The following is a 19,083-nucleotide window of genomic DNA, read 5'->3' on the forward strand; positions in this document are numbered from 1 at the left end:
AATGGCACATAATTGTGGAAAGATAATGATAAATGGTTTTCAAAATTTTTTTACAAATAAATATCTGAACAGTGTGGCGTGCATTTGTATTCAGCTCCTTTACACTGATAACCCTAACTAAAATCCAGTGGAACCAATTGCCTTCACAGGTCACCTGATTCGTAAATAGAGTCCACCTGTGTGTAATTTAATCTCAGTATAAATAAATACAGCTGTTCTGTGAAGCCCTCAGAGGTTTGTTAGAGAACATTAGTGAACAAACATTATGAAAGCCAAGGAACACACCTACCAGGCCAGGGATAAAGTTGAGGAGATGTTTAAAGCAGGGTTAGGTTATAAAAAAAAATATCCCAAGCTATTAACATCTCAAGAAGCACTGTTCAATCCATCATCCAAAAATGAAGAGTATGACACAACTGCAAATCTACCAAGACATGGCCGTCCACCTAAACTGACAGGCCTGGCAAGGAGAGCATTAATCAGAGAAGCAGCCAAGAGGTAACTCTGGAGGAGCTGCAGAGATCCACAGCTGGGGTGGGAGAATCTGTCTATAGGACAACTATTAGTCGTGCACTCCACAAATCTGGCCTTTATGGAAGAGTGGCAAGAAGAAAGCCATTGTTGAAATAAAGCCACAAGAAGTCCCATTTGCAGTTTGTTAGAAGCCATATGGGGGAGACAGCAAACATGTGAAAGGTGCTCTGGTAAGATGAGAACAATACTGAACTTTTTGGCCTAAAAGCAAAACACTATGTGAGGTGGAAAACTAACTGCACATCACCCTGAACACACCATCCCCACCGTGAAACATGGTGGTGGTGGCTTCATGTTGTGGGGATGCTTTTCTTCAGCAGGGACAGGGTAGCTGGTCAGAGCTGATGGAAAGATGGATGGAGCCAAATACAGGGCAATCTTAGAAGAAAACCTGTTAGAATCTGCAAAAGACTTGAGACTGGGGCAGAGATTCACCTTCCAGCAAAACAATGACCCTAAATATACAGCCAGAGCTACAATGGATTAGTTTAGATCAAAGCATATTAGCTATGTTAGAATGGCCCAGTCAAAGTCCAGACCTAAATCCACCTGAGAATGAGGGACGTGCAGTCAGGGGAGGCAGGTGAGCCATGAAATAAAAAAAAATCCTTATTCGAGGGCCGTAACTCGGGGACCTGTGGTCATAAGTACTACCCCACCACTGGTAAAAAATTGGAGCGCCTATGACCTATGGTTCCAGAGATATGGGGCTCATTGCTCAGCCTGTCGGAAACTAAATACAGAGTGGCCACTTTAAATACAAGCTGACACACTCTGTTTGCAGCAAACTAAGAGGTTGAGCTCACAGTGCCTCTCACTTCCTGTCAGGGGCACTGAGCTCAATAAACAGCTTGGAGTCTTGGACCAATGATAAAGTACCATTGGTCCCAGCTGTCCAATAAAAATGGGGCATGTGTCTAAAAGACAAATGCTCCCTTCCAGCCCAGCCCTTTAAACTACAAGGAAAAAACATGTGTTTATGTGCATAAGATTTACCCACAATCCCATGTTTTTCTCACACAGTTAAGAGGGCAAATGAGAATCTGCTGCCTGCTGAAAAGGTACTGTTATATTCAAGCTAAATCATATATTTATATGCTATATGATATAACAACAAAATAATTTATTTATCCATTTACTGTGAAATTACTGGCTGGAACTTCAAACTTCAGTATTTGTCCGTTAAGCCACCTGCTTGAGTACAGATTTTGAAAATATAGTAAATTACCTTAAAAATAATATATAATAATTATTTGTATATTACTTATGGTAATTAACCCCTTGCCACCCAGGCCAATTCCGACACTTCTCTCCTAAATGTAAAAATCATTTTTTTTGCTAGAAAATTACTCAGAACCCCCAAGCATTTTATATATTGTTTTAGCAGACACACTATGGAATTAAATGGTGGTCATTACAACTTTTTATGTCACACGGTATTTGTGCAGCAATTTTTTTAAACTTTTTTTTTGGGGGGGGGGGGGGGGACGACTGTTTTAAGAATAAAAAAAAAACACTAACGTTAGCCCGATTTGTTTGTACAATGTGAAAGATGATGTTACGCCGAGTAATTAGATACCCAACATGTCACACTTTAACCACTTACGGTCCCCCCGCCGTCATTATACGGCAGCTCTTTGAAGTGGAATATCTATATAATGGCAGCAGCCAGCCAGTGGCAGAGGCGATCGGGTCCTTTTCCCTGCTTGGCATGGAGCTGAGTGAGGGGAAGATGGCCCCCACCCGACTCCATACCATTGCAGGGCGGAAGTGACTTCAAAACATCACTTTCGCCCATAGCTCTTAAAGGGACATTTTTTTTTAAACATTTTTTTTTGCATTTTAGTCTAAATATGACATCTGAGGTTGTTTTGACCCCAGATCTCATATTTAAGAGGTCATGTTATGCTTTTTTTCTATTACAAGGGATGTTTACATTCCTTGCAATAGGAATAAAAGTGACAATTTTTTTTAAAAAGAACAGTGTAAAAATAAAAAGTAAAATAAATAAAAAACATTTTTTTAACGCGCCCCGTCCCAACGAGCTTGCATGCAGAAGCGAACGCATACGCGAGTAGCACCTGCACGTGAAAACGGTCTTCAAACCACACATGTGAGGTATCACCATGATCATTAGAGCAAGAGCAATAATTCTAGCCCTAGACGACCTATAACTGAAAACATGCAACCTGTAGAATTTTTAAAATGTCACCTATGGAGATTTTTAAGGGTAAAAGTTTCTCGCCATTCCACGAGCGGGGCGCAATTTTGAAGTGTGACATGTTGGGTATTAATTTACTCAGTGTAACATCTTTCACAGTAAAAAAAAAAAAATTGGGCTAACTTTACCATTGTCTTATTTTTTAATTTAAAAAAGTGTATTTTTTCCAAAAAAAGTGCGCTTGTAAGACAGCTGCGCAAATACAGTGTGATAGAAAGTATTGCCACGACCACCATTTTATTCAATAGGGTGTTAGAAAAAAAATATATAATGTTTGGGGGTTCCAAGTTATTTTCTAGCAAAAAAAAAAAGATTTTTACTTGTAAAAAACAAGTTTGAAAAATAAGCCCGGTCCTTAAGTGGTTAAAATTGCGCAGGGGGGGCTGAATACAAATGCACACCACACTTTTCACATATTTATTTGTAAGATATTTTGAAAACCATTTATCATTTTCCTTCCACTTCACAATTATGTGTCACTTTGTGTTGGTCTATCACATAAAATCCCAAATACATTTATGTTTTGGGTTGTAACATGACAAAATGTGAAAAATTGCAAGGGGTATGAATACTTTTTCAAGGCACTGTATATTTATCATCTGTTCTTTTTTTATAGTTATCAGATGCCAGTTATGAACCTAGGGGAGCCTTGCCAAAGTGTTCAGATGTGGTATTTGAGCATTTCCTTTTAAAGACTGAGTAAAATCTCAACACTGAGCACTGGACACTTATTCTAGCTTCTGAACCTTAGTGATACTCAGCTGAAGAGTATGTCTGTTATAACATGAACCCAAAATCATTCAGGACCAAAAGAACCTAGCTCCAGGGACCGGAATTGATCTGTACAGGGCAGCATTTCTTCCTTCCTATGTGAAATGCAAGACTCAGACTCTGATATAGACTGCCAAAAAGAGAGAGAGGACATTCTCCCACAGAAAAAAAGTCCCATGGTTAAAAGAGCTTCCGCACTGAAATTTTGGCAATTAGCTATCTTACCACAGAGATCCAAGGAATTGGTGACTACATTAGCAACCTGGAGGAGAAATAAAATGCCTTGGTTAACAGTGGCATCCCGTCCATTATGGGCGCACAGGCGCTGCCCCCCCACCCCTATCCATGCGTCCGTCCCCCCATCTACATGCACGGCTCCGGACCATGAATTCCAATGGGGGGGCGGGGGGAGTGATTTTTTTTTAAGTACGTGATTAGAGCCGGAGGCTCTAATAGGCTTTAAAAAAAAGGATGGGCTCGGGGCGCAGAGCATTGCGCTCCGAGCCCATCCAGTTGTGTGAGAATAGGGAATGAATATTCCCTATTCTCACGCTAATTCTCCTCCCAGCCAATCAGGAATGGGGTCGTCAAACCTGTCACCCGATTGGCTGAAACGACAGGCTATCCTATTGGACACCTAACACCTAGGAGGAGGAGAGAGGAGATGCCGTGCTAGAGGAGAGGACACATGAGCTGCTGCCAGCAGCCCGCCACCTAGATGGGGTAAGTGCCGGACCGACCGGCAGACAGTGAGCGAGCGTCGGAGTGCCGCTGGTCGCCCCGGGGGGGTGGTTGTTTGCCCCCCCCCCCAAAAAAAAACCAGCAGTCATATCAGCTGTCATATCAAAACAAAGTCATATCGCAACAGTGTGAACCGAGCCTAATTGCCCCATACACACGATTGGATTTTCTGGCTATTGAACCGCACTGGCTATTGAACATTCCTTTTTCTCGGCTCGTCGTACGTCTTGTACGTCACCACGTTCCCACGTTCGTAATTGTTGGCCAACATTTGTGTGACCGTGTGTGTGCAAGACAAGTTGGAGCTAACAACCTTTAAACAAAATTCCACGGTTTTGTTGTCGGAAAGTCCGATCGTGTGTACGGGGCAATAGAGTTTTTATAGGAACCAAGGGATAGAAGCCGATAGTAATCCTCACTGGCAATCTTGGTATTGAAAGGTCTACATTTGGAAGTTTTCTCTGTTTTGATCTGCAACTAAACACACTTACTAAACAGTTAGTTTGATCTGGTTAATTTTGTTTTGGCAGGAGCTTTACACATTCTGTCACTGTTCCATTTCTTATTTTTGAGGAGCCCGTAGAAGACAGAGGGATGGCCATAAAGTACAAAAAAAAGAATCAGGAATTTCCAGGTTATCTCATCTATTACACCATGTCCAATATGAGTTACAGTGAATTAGCACCTTTCCTGTAAAACAGTTAAGAGGACACTGAAGTGTCGTACAAATCTGGAAAGCGTTATATTATCATAATGTCCTTATGTATCTGGACTATATCTAGGGGTTATACTGCTAAAAGGTATTCCCTGTGGTCCCTTCCTGTGAAGTATATTAAATTATATATTTATATTTACATACTAGTACAGTTTGATTTTTTTTCAGTGGTCCGGTCACGCTCTGTTTCCGCGATATCCATTGTCCTAAGTCTGTATATTCTATTACCTACATATGCCAGCATGTACGGTATTCATAAAATCTAGTAACAGAATAATGTACACCTAAACTTTCACACAACATGGCACTGCAATGTCTTCAGCACCACCACTTCAAATGCTAATCAATGCGATTTGTAGCATCTTATTCTAATAAAGCTGATAAGCAGATATAATGGCTTCACCTTTAAATTCATGTCTGTAGTCGTTGATAATAATTATAAGATGACATTAAAGCGCATCTTTACACATTTACAAAGCCACTAAAACCTATTGTTGATCATAAGCAGCCATGTTTTACTGGACTTTTTTCTGCATGCTGAAATGTCATATTCCTAATGTACAATGTAGTGCCATTAGTTTACTAATTGTTCTTGCCAATGGACTTTATTCGCTGTTATGGAAAAATTTGCTAAAAATATAATCTTAACAAAAAAAAAACATTTTACTGAGCATAAAATGACTGGTTTGTTCTATCTATTAGGAAACATTTTTAAAGTACATATTTTATCATTACTGCACTTCCTCTTTACTTAAACAGGCACCCTTTTTCACTGTGCTTCTAAGCTCCTATTTTTGACAAATCTTTCCCAGCATGCACCAAACATGAATGAGATTTTCTCGCCTGTTTCGTATAGTGTAGGACTGTAGCTTTGGTAATCACATTTCATACACAATGATGGATGAGAAGAATGTTACAGGTGATCAATATTTATCATATGACAAAAACTAATTCCAGTTATGTTGCAATACTAGTGACAATGTAGGATTTATCACTAGATTTTATTCATATAACATGAGATACTATAGGATCTTGGGACTAGTCAAAGTATGTGACACTTGCAAATATCTACGGCTGGTCATAAATCGGTAGATGTCTCACTGAAGCTGACAATTTGAAGTTCATCCTCCCTCCTTAAAGTGGAACGTTACCCAAAAGGGGAAGTTCCACTCTTCGTCCTCCACCCCCCCTCCTCCTTTACATTTGGCACATTTTTATTGTGGAGGGCAGCAAGTACCCGATTTTGACAGCTCCGCCGCTGCACCGATCTAAGCGGAAGTTTGCCCCCTCCTTCCCTACATTTCACAGGTCTCAGAAGACTGCAGGACAAATTACAAAGTGCAGCGCATCTCGCGCATGCACAGTTGGGAGCTGGCTGTGAAGCCACAATGTTTCACTGCTAGTTTCCCTCAGTGAAGATGCCGGTGCCTGCACCTAAAGACGACTCAAGAATCGGCTCGGGTGGGGACATTGCTGGATCCAGAGGCCGGTAGGTGTCCTTTTTTTTTAAAAGTCTTTTTTTTGGGGGGGGGGGGAGAGACTGGAGCTCCGCTTTAAGTTGGCCATACACTGATCGAAATTCTCCTGGTCCAGCAGGAACCGGGCAATATTTGAATAAGCATGCGAACTGCCCCACTTGAAGGAAGTCAATTGTTTTGTCAACTTTTGTCAAAGGGACATGTTGAAACATTTTGATATTGATGGACAATTAGCTATTCACTTTTTAATAAGATAGTCAAATTATGCACAAGACAGCCAAATAAAAGCATCCTTTGAAAAGTCCTTTGACAATACACTTGCAGAAAGAGCACACTGTCACTTCCAGAAGCAGGAAAAAAGTAATGCTTCATACAAGGAAATTAAAAGGATGTTATTATCTAAAAACACTTGTAGCTGCCCAAAATGCAAGTAGCCTTCTCACAAAAACACGGTGGTGTGAATAAAGCTACAAAAGACTGGGAAACTGGCTGAAGCAATGTCATCGGCTAAGAAACACTAATTGGGACATTTCAAACTCACAGCACAAACAGTGAGTGCCAAAACTCAACTTATATCAAAGATCATACACTTACTAACAGAACAGACAGCTTGTAATTATAAAGATATTTCTAACAGTCAACTTACATGGAAAAAGCTTAAAAAAAATGCTGTATTTTCATAACCATAATTTACAGAATGCAACTTAAGTCTGCAGAAAGTATATACAAGACAACTTTGTTTTTTTGCAGTGAAAGTGTTTAAAGTGGTTAAGTGAAGAGGTTAAAGGGGTTTAAAGTGGTTCTAAAGCCTACAATTTATTTTACCTTAATGCATTCCTTGCATTAAGGTAAAAAATGTTAGGGCATAAGTATTGGCCCCTCACCCCTGTTTACTTACCCCAGTCCTCATTCGATCCAGTGCTGTGCGCGTCTGCAGCTCTTCTCCCCCCTCACTTCCGTCCGTGTCTCACTGGCTTTGCTGGCTCCCGCTGCTGTCAATCAAAGCTAGTGACGAGGGAGCGGGGTCGACCCCATTGTCTTTCAATGGACACAGCAGCGGGGCTCGGGAGCGAGCACGAACAAGTGCCCCGATGGGAAGCGGCTTCCCATGGGGGCATTGGACAGAGAAGAGGGGCCAGGAGCAACAACGGAAGACCTGAGAAGAGGAGGCCGCTCTGTGCAATTCCATAGCAAAGAGCAGGTAAGTATAGTATAGAGATGTTATATATATATATATTTTTTTTTCCCTTTAGAATCACTTTAAACCTAAGCACATGTAAAACACAAGTAAATTAGAAACAAGAGCAGAAGAGATACACTTACAAACAATGACTTGGACCCGACTCTGATGAAGGGATGTGGCCCCTAAACACATTACTGGAGGTGCCCTTCTCCTGGGTTACTATTTTGGCCCCTTGTACCATTTTACTCTTGTGGTCAATTCACTGTGCCTTTCCCTAGGGGCCCCCGTCCTTTCCATATATTTTCCATTCATTGCACTTTTCTTCTTCTAAACCTGGCTGTCAAGTGAGAAACTGATGTAGCAAAAGATGTTGTGATCTGTTTTTTTTTTTGTAAGAGGAGGTTAACTACATGCCTGATCCAATCCATTGCTTGTAAATGTATCTTCTAATTATTCATTTAATAAAATAAGTTTTATCTATACTATCCAATGCACTCTGTTCTTGTTTCACACAATCCGTTATCTGGCCTTGGAATATACACAGAGCTTTCAAGGATTAGCAGTCTTATGCCTGGTAACCAGGGAAGCACAGTACATTTTAAGATTTACACGTAAAATACCTATACAGAAAACTACAATAAATTCATATGAAAAACACAAGGTAAACAGCATTCTAAACAAAGGCATATAACTGAGTGGATGCTGATGATCAGGCATGGAAAGGATATGCATAAACAAAGAAGAGACATGTTCCAGTAATCTAAAATAAAACATGTGAAATTCAGGCCTACAGTTTTACCTGCAAAAAGAATTTAATTTTGGTGAGCTGCTCTTGTGATATACACTCCTCTGTTAGTAAGAGAATTCCACCCTTTCCAGGTTTGGCATTACTTTCTGAGTTAGCTCCTTACTCAATTTACAACAGTTAATTCCTCAGGAACTACATGGGGTAGATTTACTAAAACGGGTGCACTCAGAATCTGGTGCAGCTGTGCATGGTAGCTTCTAACTGCAGCCTTGGCAATAAAACCTGGAAGCCGATTGGTTTCTATGCAGATTTTCACTAGATTTTGCGCTCACCAGTTTTAGTATAAACCCCCCATGTATCACTTGCCTGGCTATACAGTGTGAAAAACGTGTAAATTACTTGCTGTGCAAAAATACAGATCCTTTGGAAAGTAAAACTGTAAATGTATATGTATTTCAACTGTGTAAATTAAGCAATAGGTCTGTCATATATACGATTAACATTAGATAATTTTTTAGTACACCACTAGAGGTGCTGGCCATGTATTGCATACACATTGGCATCTCAACACCAATGAAAATTATTCACTCATACTTCAAAGTGAAAATGATCAACTGTGTTCATGCTGAATATACGTAGATCTACTATTTTAGCTAAAAAAATGGCTCAAGTTTCAGTTGCTGCAAAAATCACATTATATCTAGAGTATAACCAAAGTCCAAAAAAAAAAGAATTTTATAATTAAAAAGAAGATTGCGTAAAACTGTATATTGCACTTTTTAAATTTATCTTACCTCAGAAATCGGTTGGCTTTGTTGTACCAGGTCTAGTTCTTGAGGTCTAGTCATTTTGTCAATATCCAGGGAATCCATGCTGGAGGCTGCTGATGTGATACTAGAACGGGAAGAATTACTAACAGAACGAAGATCACTATCGCTGACTGTGCCTGCTGAAGCCGTTCGCCTGTGATGGATGGTTACAACTGGTTTAGTATCTTCCACAACAAGTGTCTGCCGTGCTGCCTCATCCATGCTTAGAGAGGCTTGTTCCAACTGAGCAGTGATATCATCCAAGGAGTAGTTGGCATGAGAAGGTTTGGTTATTTTTCCAGATGAGGAAGGCAATCCCCGTAAGCTGCTCTGTTTGGTGCTTGTACGGCCAGCAGGCGGCTTCTGAGACGCTTTACGTTCATGAGATTTTAGGGTGTTCCTGGAGGACTGTGACCCAATGCTACTAAGTTCCTGCTCAATAGAGCAGAGATCAGCCATAAGAGCGTCTAAATCCACAGTATCACCTTGATTTAGAGCTTCTACAAAGACAAAAGTGTTAAACTATAATTTTGAATATCATATGCCTAAAAAGTGTTTAAGGTCAAATAAGGTTACAGCTCCAAAATAAGGTGTATGTTGAGAGCACAGCAGAAATATATTTTTATATATATATATATATATAATATAATTTTTAATTTCCATAATAGGACTACATAGCAACCATGAAGCTGTAGCAGAACAAACTTGTGTGCAGTCTAATTCAACCACCTAGCAAATCTGACATGGTAAGGCAGGGTAGGGAAATATTCAGCTACCTAAACTGTATTTACTAGATTTGTTTCCCTATGATGCCACGAGTATTTATTGTACCCCATGGCAAATGCAATGTAAAGAGCGATTAACAAACTAGAAAACAGAACAGACATCTTAATGTCTTGTTCTGGCTGCAAAACAGCAATAGCAAATTAAAAACAGCGAGAGTAATGTTAGGACAACACTAATGATTAAACTGAAAGAAACATTTATACAGCATAAAGGGAAGATCTATAGTTCAGCCACTCTGGTACAAAAGTATTAAAGCATTAAGCATTATTCAGCTTGTTCTACTGTTATACAATGATATGGGTCTTCATGGAGAACTAATAATGGCAGAATGTCCTGCCAGTAGATTTGTATTGTGCCCTTGTAGTGAATTGTCCTGTACACTGTACACCTCTCAAACGGTTTTTAAACTTAATTCTAGGTAACTTTGTCTTTTTAAATTGCATTCTATAATTATATATATTTTGTTTTGTTAGCCTTACTGTATCCAAAAAAAAGCAACAAAATAAGAATCAATGGGAGTAATATTTATATACAGGAGTATCCTAGGTATCCCAGTAGTACACAGTTAAATGTAATGGATGCAGAGAAGTGTGACCAGTGGGCAAATATTACCATATACAGTCACACTGAGTCATTACAGGATGTGAGTTGTCTCACCTCCTTTTATATCAATGGATATTGTTTGTATAGCACAAATAATTTCCTGCTAACATATTTGTAACATATTTTTAATCATCCTTCCGTCATGGTGACCTTGACACAGAAAGTTTGTAAATTATTTTCCCAGGTGCTATAAAGACTAAACAATTCAGCACATAGTTGCCATTACTACATTGTAGCATACAACTACAGACACAACACAGGTATACCAAAACTTCATCTTGATTTTATAGGCAAAGACTGGAATTAGCATTTTATTTGTTTCAGTGAACACTGTGAACTAGTTTAACCACTTCAGCTCTGGAAGGTTTAACCCCATTCATGACCAGGCCATTTTTTGAGACACGGCACTGCATTACTGTACCCAAATAAAATGTATGTCCTTTTTCCCCCCCACTATTATATATATATATATATATATTTATTTTTTGCGCTATAAGACATGAAATAAAAAAATTTTTAAAAATTGAATTTCTTCATAAATTTATGCCAATATGTATTCTGCTACATATTTTTGGTAAAATAAATTCCAATAAGCGTATATTGATTGGTTTGCGCAAAGTTATAGCGACTACAAACTATGGGATAGATTTATGAAATTATAGCGACTACAAGCTATGGGATAGATTTATGAAATTTTTATATTTTTTTTTTACTAGTAGTGGCGGCGATCATCGATTCTTAGCGGGACTGCGACATTGTGCCAAACAAATCTAACACTAAGTGACACTTTTTGGAGACCAATGACACCAATACAGTTATCAGTGCTAAAAAAAAAAAGCACTGTACTAATGACACTGGCAAGGAAGGGGTTAACATAAGGGGCGATCAAAGGGTTAACTGTGTTCCCTGGGAGTTTTTTCTAACTGTGTGGGAGGTGCATTTACTGCAGAAACACAGGTCTTCCCTTCTCAAAGAACGGCGATCTGCCTTGTTTACACTGGCAGACCGCCGTTCTGCTGATCTCCGGAGCGATCAGCGGGTCACAGAGGACATTGTGTCTGTTGGACCCACTGATTGGCTCTTGCTGTGTCAAATCACAGCGGGAGCAGGTCGCCGGCGGTGCGCACCTCAGACCCAGAAGTGTCAGATCACATACGTACATGATCTGGCACAGAGCAGCTGCCCCGCCACAGTATATCTGCGTGGGGTGGTCGCCAAGCGGTTAATGGCTCTAGTGTCCATATTCCTTTTCTTGCTTTGTCTCTTTCACCTGGTGGCTGCCCTACTAACCAGATTTCTATTGTGTCCAGATTTTTATCTTCTGACTAGCCCTGAAAATGATCCTGTAAATATGCAGTCGTGTGCTCCCTGGTTTAAAGTGTTACTAAACCCACAACAGTAAAATCATTCTGTGAATGCAGTAAAGCATGCTTGTTATACTCACTGTGGAACCTAAGGGGTTAATCCTCCGCATTGTGTAAAGGGCTGTTTGATCCTGTCTTCCCTGATCCTCCCTTTCTTCCACTGTCCCCAATCTATCCCCTGATAAAACAGAGCCTTGGGGGCAAGCTGCACATGCCCAGTTTGGTGTGCATTGCTAAAGAGGTTTTTTTTCTCTTGGGAGAGTGCATGTGATCAGCACAGTCCAGACAGAGGGTCAGAGGTCCTGCAGCCCCATAGGACAATCAGGGGAAAATGAAAACTCCTCCTACAAGCTTTAACCAGACACTGATAGAAGTCACAAGACTACGCTAACTGCTGATGAGAAAAGGTATTTAGCAGTTTATATTTATTAAAACTATTGCATTTCCATGTTCGGTGTACTGTTGGAGACTGGATACAGTGAATACACGATCCAGGGATTAGTAACACTTTAAGTACTGTCTTTTTTGAGCCTGCTTTAGCCTAGCTTCAACTTTAACAGAGGTGCAATGTTTCTTAGATTGCATTTCCAGTTCACTAAAGATTACCGGTTGTCTCAAATTGTTTTTCAAGGAATGTATAGTGTTCAAAATATATTTTATGTTTTATTATATTTAGGGCTAAAAATGTTAATTTATTTTCAGCCAGGAAAATGTGAAAATACATATAAAATATTTCACATTTGACTCTTGAAGCCAGCAAGCAATGCATTTTTGATGGTTCTTCATAGTTATTTTACTACCATGTTGAAAAAAAGGTTGTAATTTGAACTCCCTCTCTTCATTGTAATTCACACAAAGAGATAAATGGTCAGAAGCAGGATGTGCTTTACTACCTGTCTCTGGCTTGCCATTTGTCTAATAATGCAATTAAAAAAAATATACAAAAATGTTTATAAACCTAAAAACAGGCATGTAAATAAAACCGATCATATAATAATCTCCTTTAAAAACAACAAATTATAAGTTACCATTTAGGTTGTACATAGAGAACCGGTATGAAAAATTTGCAAGATTGGTCTCCTGGCGCAGTGGAGATCTTTTAACTGGTTCTTCTGGCTTCTCTGTATCCAAGCTCTAGTTGTAAAAACAAAAAACAAAAAGCATAAACATAAAACATAGAAGTGCTAAGGCAACACCTTTAAGCAATTATTTAAAAGTATAAAGCCCCTCTCTCAAGGGGCAGACTCCTCCAGCAGTCTGCTTGCTCAGCAGGGAATCTGTCCGCTTGATCACCGCTCAGCAGGCGGATGGCTTGTCTGTGTCTGCTCTGCCTAGGCAGAACTTACACAGCCCGCTCTCCTCTATGGACGGTCAGATGTACGGGGAACTCCTGTCTGTTTGCTGCCAACTGTCATCCGAGCTAATCGGCTAGACGGAAGGGGGATGGATCCCTAAATGTCTGTTTTTAGCAGATCAGATTGGATGTAAGCAGACACATGTCCATTGACATCTGCCGTTCCACAGAGGAGAATACAGGGTTCGATCAGGTCCACCTGAAAAACTGATTCATGTGAAAGGGGCCTAACGCTCAACAAAAGTAATAATGGCTATATTTTTACATTCATGTGCAATCTTCATTTTTTTATGTGAACTATAGGCAAATTAAAAAATAACCATAGGATGCAGGCAGTCAACAACCTGTTTAAAAACAGACAGAAGGCTACCCTGTCCTGCAGGGTGACAAAACAATTGTGCCATTTAACTGAACAACAAACAGCATTGTTACCCTATTACAGGAAATTGAAAAACAACAGACCTACTGGCAGGATCAGCAGGCCACAAAGCTACGCCACAGGGGGAACTGAGTATAATAAAAAACACTCACTGAGTCAATGCTAGTGACAGACTGCAACAAATAGGTCATTTTACACATTATAAGTTAAAGCAAACAGTCACACAATTCAGTAAAAAGGTACTATAGCAACAAACTAAATACAGAGTCTAGAATGGCCACATGAAGGTTGCACAAATCTATTAGTGCAGGCTTAGTAAATTTAAGGGAAATCACAGTGTATTTCTAGCAAGCACATATTTAAAGGGTTTGTAAAGTCTCAAGGTTTTTCACTTTAATGCATTCTATGCATCGACCGCTTGCTGACCAGCCACCGTCATGATATTGTGGCAGGTCAGCACGTTCCCGCGAGCTATCGTAGCTATACGTCAGCTCCTTTAAGCAGGATAGCAGGCACGCGCACGCTGCAGTGCGGGGGTGTCGATGCTCGTGGCCGATGGTCGCGATGACCGCCGGCCACGAGCAATTGTGAGCACGAGAGGTAGAACAGGGACGTGTGTGTGTAAATGCATAAATCCCTGTTCTGTGAGGAGAGACAGATCGTGAGTTCCTAATAGCTAGGAACCACGATCTGTCATCCCCTCTAGTCAGCCCCCTACCCCTACAGTTAGAACACACAGTCAGGGAACACAGTTAACCCCTTGATCTCCCACTAGTGTTAACCCTTCCCTGCCAGTGACATTTATACAGTAATCAGTGCATTTTTATGGCACCGATCGCTGTATAATTGTCAATCGTCCCACAAATGTGTCAATAGTGTTCGATGTGTCCTCCATAATGTCGCAGTCCTTATAAAAAATAAAAAAAACGCAGACCGCCGCCATTACTAGTGAAAAAAAAATAAAATAAAAATGCCATAAATCTATCCCCTATTTTGTAGACGCTATAACTTTTGCGTAAACCAATCAATATACGCTTATTGCGATTTTTATTACCAAAAATATGTAGAAGAATACATATCGACCTAAACTGAGAAAAAAATTTGCTTTTTTAAAAATAAATTGGAGATATTTACTATAGCATAAAGTATAAAATTGTGTTTTTTTTCAAAATTGTCACTTTTTCTTACCTGAGCCCATCCGTTTCAGCACGCCCATCCGTTTCAGCTCCGTTTGCAGGAGCCCAGTGGCTCCAGCTGCTGTCTTTGTCTTCATTAGATAGATTGATAGCAGCGAGAGCCATTGGCTCCCGTTTTTGTCAATCAAATCCAGTGATATGGGGCCGAGTCTGGCTGTCTGTGTCGATAAACGCAGCAGCGGAACTTGGGAGCGTGGGTGCCCCCATGGAAAGCTGCTCTCCGTGGGGGCACCCGATGAAGGGAAGGAGCCAGAAGTGCCGGCGAGGCACCCCAGAAAAGGGGGATTGGGGCTGCTCTGTGCAAAACTCTTGCAGAGCAGGTAAGTATACCAGGTTTGTTATTTTTACAATAAAACCTTTACAAGCCCTTTAAAAAGGTATTATTGCAAAGTTTACCATGATATAGTGTGTGTATGCATGAGTATATACACACACATATAAACTGATCAGCTATAACACTGTGTTCCCGGTCTGCAGTGGTCAGGTGCTACCAAAAGTGGTCCAAGAAAAAAAAAAACTGGTGACAGGGTCATAGGCATGCAAGGCTCACTAATGCATGTGGGAAGCGAAGGCTGGCACAGTGTAGTCCAGTCCTATAGAAGAGCTAATGTAGCTCAAATTGCTGAAAATGTTAATGCTTCTTCCAATAGAAAGATATCAGAAAACACTGCATTGCAGTTTGTGGTGTATGGGGCTGTGTAGCTGCAGATTGGTCAGGGTGCCCATGATGACCTGTGTCCATAGCTTCTGCTGTCCAGTTCCTACAATGCCTACAATGGGCATGTGAGCTTCAGACCTGGACCACAGCAGCAATGGAGGAAAGTGTCATGGTCTGAATTCAAGAATGGTTTGAGGAAAACGACAAGTTTGAGGTGTTAACACGGCCTCCAAATTCTCCAGATCTCAAACAAGCATCTGTGGGATATGCTGGAAAAAGTACAATCCACAGAGGCACCACCTTGCAATTTACATGACTTAAAGCGTTCCTTAACCCAAAAAACAAAAACTGATCCTGTTTCCTTAAAGCATGTTATACAACACAGTGCTTGTGCTGTGTAATTTGGCCCTCTGTTACACCTGAAATACCTGGCTATACCCTTCCCCCTGTATGCCAACTCCGAAATATCAGGGCTGCTGAACCCTGACACCGTTGTCAGCTTACGTGCCTTCGTCATATGCTGCCCTGCTCTCCTGTGTCTCCTCTGTCCTCACCCCCCTTCCTGTCCGCCCATACCAGTGCCCACCCCCCCCCCCCCCGCTCCTCTCATATCTGCAGCTAAATCCTCCCATCCTCTCTGTACTATAATAATAAGTGTCCCTGTGTAATGTAAAAAATCTATATCTATATGACCGCAGCTCCCGGCGCTCAACTGTGAGCCAAGAGAAAAGAGAGCTGACAAGTCAGCTGAGCGCCGGGAGCCGAGCTTATATAGGTACAATCTGGCAGATACACATTATTATGGTACAGAGGGGATGGGAGGATTTTAAAGAAGTGGGTTAACAACCACTTTAAGGATATGCTACTGATGGCCTTCGTGACGGAGGGTAAAACAAATCTTCATGCCTGAACAACTGATGTGTGTTAGTAAAACTGTACATATCATCATAATTATTTTGTGCATTTAGGTGGAATTTACCTTTTTTTTCCAGGACAAATTGGGCTTTCTTTTGGTGGTAAATGGTAACAGACATTAACTTCTTAATAGAAAATAGAAAAGGAGCCAATAATAGTAAAAAAATATTTTTTACATTTAGCTGTATATTTCTTGTTTTTTTTCATAACTTACCACCAAAGAACAACCCGAAATAAATTCTCTCCTGCTCCTGACAAGCGCAGTGATACCACATAGGAGTACGTTATTTGTGGTTTGTACCCATAATAGGGCCCAGAAACAATAGTGTGCATTTTGCTTTTTTAACCTACCTAAAACACACTGACAGTAATTTAAAAAATGCTTTAAAAAAAAAAAAAAGAAAAAAAGAAAAAAAAAGGGTACTCAAATTATACTGCCCTTGACACCAACACTAGCCCTGACCTAGATCAAACCTTGATCTAGCCATTTTTTTTTTGTTTTGTTTACACACTTTTTTTTATTTACATTTTTCTCCCCTGGCAAGGATAGAAAGATACAATGCATCCCTCTGTCCATTCAAAAGGGGAAAAAAAAAAAAAAAACAGGGGCAGGGCTGCACATTGAGTGATCATTGTGATAGCTAATGGGAGGCTATCACAGTGATCAAGTGATCAGGAAACGGAGTCTGGGTTCCTGTTCATTAGTGGGAGAGCCCAGCCTCTGTGCTGGGTGCACGCTGTGTGGCACGCTCCCAGCACAAACACTGGTACACATATATGTGGCTTCACAGAAGATAATCCACTTCAGTGAGGCCACATACAGTATATGCGTACAGGCAGCAGGAAGGGGTTAAGGCTGATCGGTGTGTAGGTGGGTGTGTGTATATTTAACTTCAGGGTCAACATCATGTTCACTTGCTGCCTAATACATCATATCCCACACACTTTCAGATGCCATTGTAAGGATTTAATGTTATTCCCTTTACCTGTTAGTGTTTAATAAGGTTATGGCTGATTGTGTGTGTGCCTGTATATATTTATGTGTGTGTGTGTGTGTATATATACAGTGGGGACGGAAAGTATTCAGACCCCCTTAAATTTTTCACTCTTTGTTATATTGCAGCCATTTGCTAAAATCATTTAAGTTCATTTTTTTTCCTCATTAATGTACACACAGCACCCCATATTGACAGAAAAAACACAGAATTTTTGACATTATTGCTGGTTTATTAAAAAAGAAAAACTGAAATATCACATAAGTATAACCTAAGTATTCAGACCCTTTGCTGTGTCACTCATATATTTAACTAAGGTGCTGACCATTTCTTATGATCATCCTTGAGATGGTTCTACACCTTCATTTGAGTCCAGCTGTGTTTGATTATACTGATTGGACTTGATTAGGAAAGCCACACACCTGTCTATATAAGACCTTACAGCTCACAGTACATGTCAGAGCAAATGAGAATCATGTGGTCAAAGGAACTGCCAGAAGAACTCAGACAGAATTGTGGCAAGGCACAGATCTGGCCAAGGTTACAAAAAAAATTCTGCTGCACATAAGGTTCCTAAGAGCACAGTGGCCTCCATAATCCTTAAATGGAAGATGTTTGGGATGACCAGAACCCTTCCTAGAGCTGATCGTCTGGCCAAACTGAGCTATCGGGGGAGAAGAGCCTTGGTGAGAGAGGTAAAGAAGAACCCAAAGATCACTGTGGCTGAGCTCCAGAGATGCAGTCGGGAGATGGGAGAAAGTTGTAGAAAGTCAACCACCACTGCAGCCCTCCACCAGTCGGGGCTTTATGGCAGAGTGGCCCGACGGAAGCCTCTCCTCAGTGCAAGACACATGAAAGCCTGCATGGAGTTTGCTAAAAAACATCTGAAGGACTCCAAGATGGTGAGAAATAAGATTCTTTGGTCTGATGAGACCAAGGTAGAACTTTTTGGCCTTAATTCTAAGTGGTATGTGTGGAGAAAACCAGGCACTGCTCATCACCTGTCCAATACAGTCCCAACAGTGAAGCATGGTGGTGGCAGCATCATGCTGTGGGGGTGTTTTTCAGCTGCAGGGACAGGATGACTGGTTGCAATCGAGAGAAAGATGAATGCGGCCAAGTACAGGGACATCCTGGATGAAAACCTTCACCAGAGTGCTCAGGACCTCAGACTGGGCTGAAAGTTTACCTTCCAACAAGACAATGACCATAAGCACACAGCCAAAATAACGAAGGAGTGGCTTCACAACAACTCTGTGACAGTTCTTGAATGGCCCAGCCAGAGCCCTGACTTAAACCCAATTGAGTATCTTTGGAGAGACCTAAAAATGGCTGTCCACCAACGTTTACCATGCAACCTGACAGAACTGGAGAGGATCTACAAGGAGGAATGGCAGAGGATCCCCAGGTGTGAAAAACTTGTTGCATCTTTCCCAAAAAGACTCATGACTGTATTAGATAAAAAGGGTGCTTCTACTAAATACTGAGCAAAGGGTCTGAATACTTAGGACCATGTGATATTTCAGTTTTTCTTTTTTAATAAATCTGCAAAAATGTCAACAATTCTGTGTTTTTCTGTCAATATGGGGTGCTGTTTGTACATTAATGAGGAAAAAAAAATGAACTTAAATGA

The 19,083-nt window shown here is 40.6% G+C and overlaps 1 protein-coding gene across 7 annotated transcripts in view; it reads right to left on the reverse strand.

The window, feature by feature from the left end:
* Window positions 1-19,083, reverse strand: part of RAPH1 (Ras association (RalGDS/AF-6) and pleckstrin homology domains 1) — a 345,430-nt gene that overhangs the window by 163,729 nt on the left and 162,618 nt on the right. For all 7 annotated transcript variants that reach the window (XM_073633353.1, XM_073633356.1, XM_073633355.1 and 4 more), the window contains 2 exons: window positions 12,982-13,087; window positions 9,186-9,700 (listed from right to left, as the gene is read on the reverse strand). In XM_073633353.1, the coding sequence (XP_073489454.1) occupies window positions 9,186-9,700; window positions 12,982-13,087 (621 nt within the window). The remainder of the gene's footprint in view (window positions 1-9,185; window positions 9,701-12,981; window positions 13,088-19,083) is intronic.

The sequence above is a fragment of the Aquarana catesbeiana genome, linkage group LG06 (assembly GCF_042186555.1).
Source record: "Aquarana catesbeiana isolate 2022-GZ linkage group LG06, ASM4218655v1, whole genome shotgun sequence".
Lineage (NCBI taxonomy): Eukaryota > Metazoa > Chordata > Amphibia > Anura > Ranidae > Aquarana > Aquarana catesbeiana.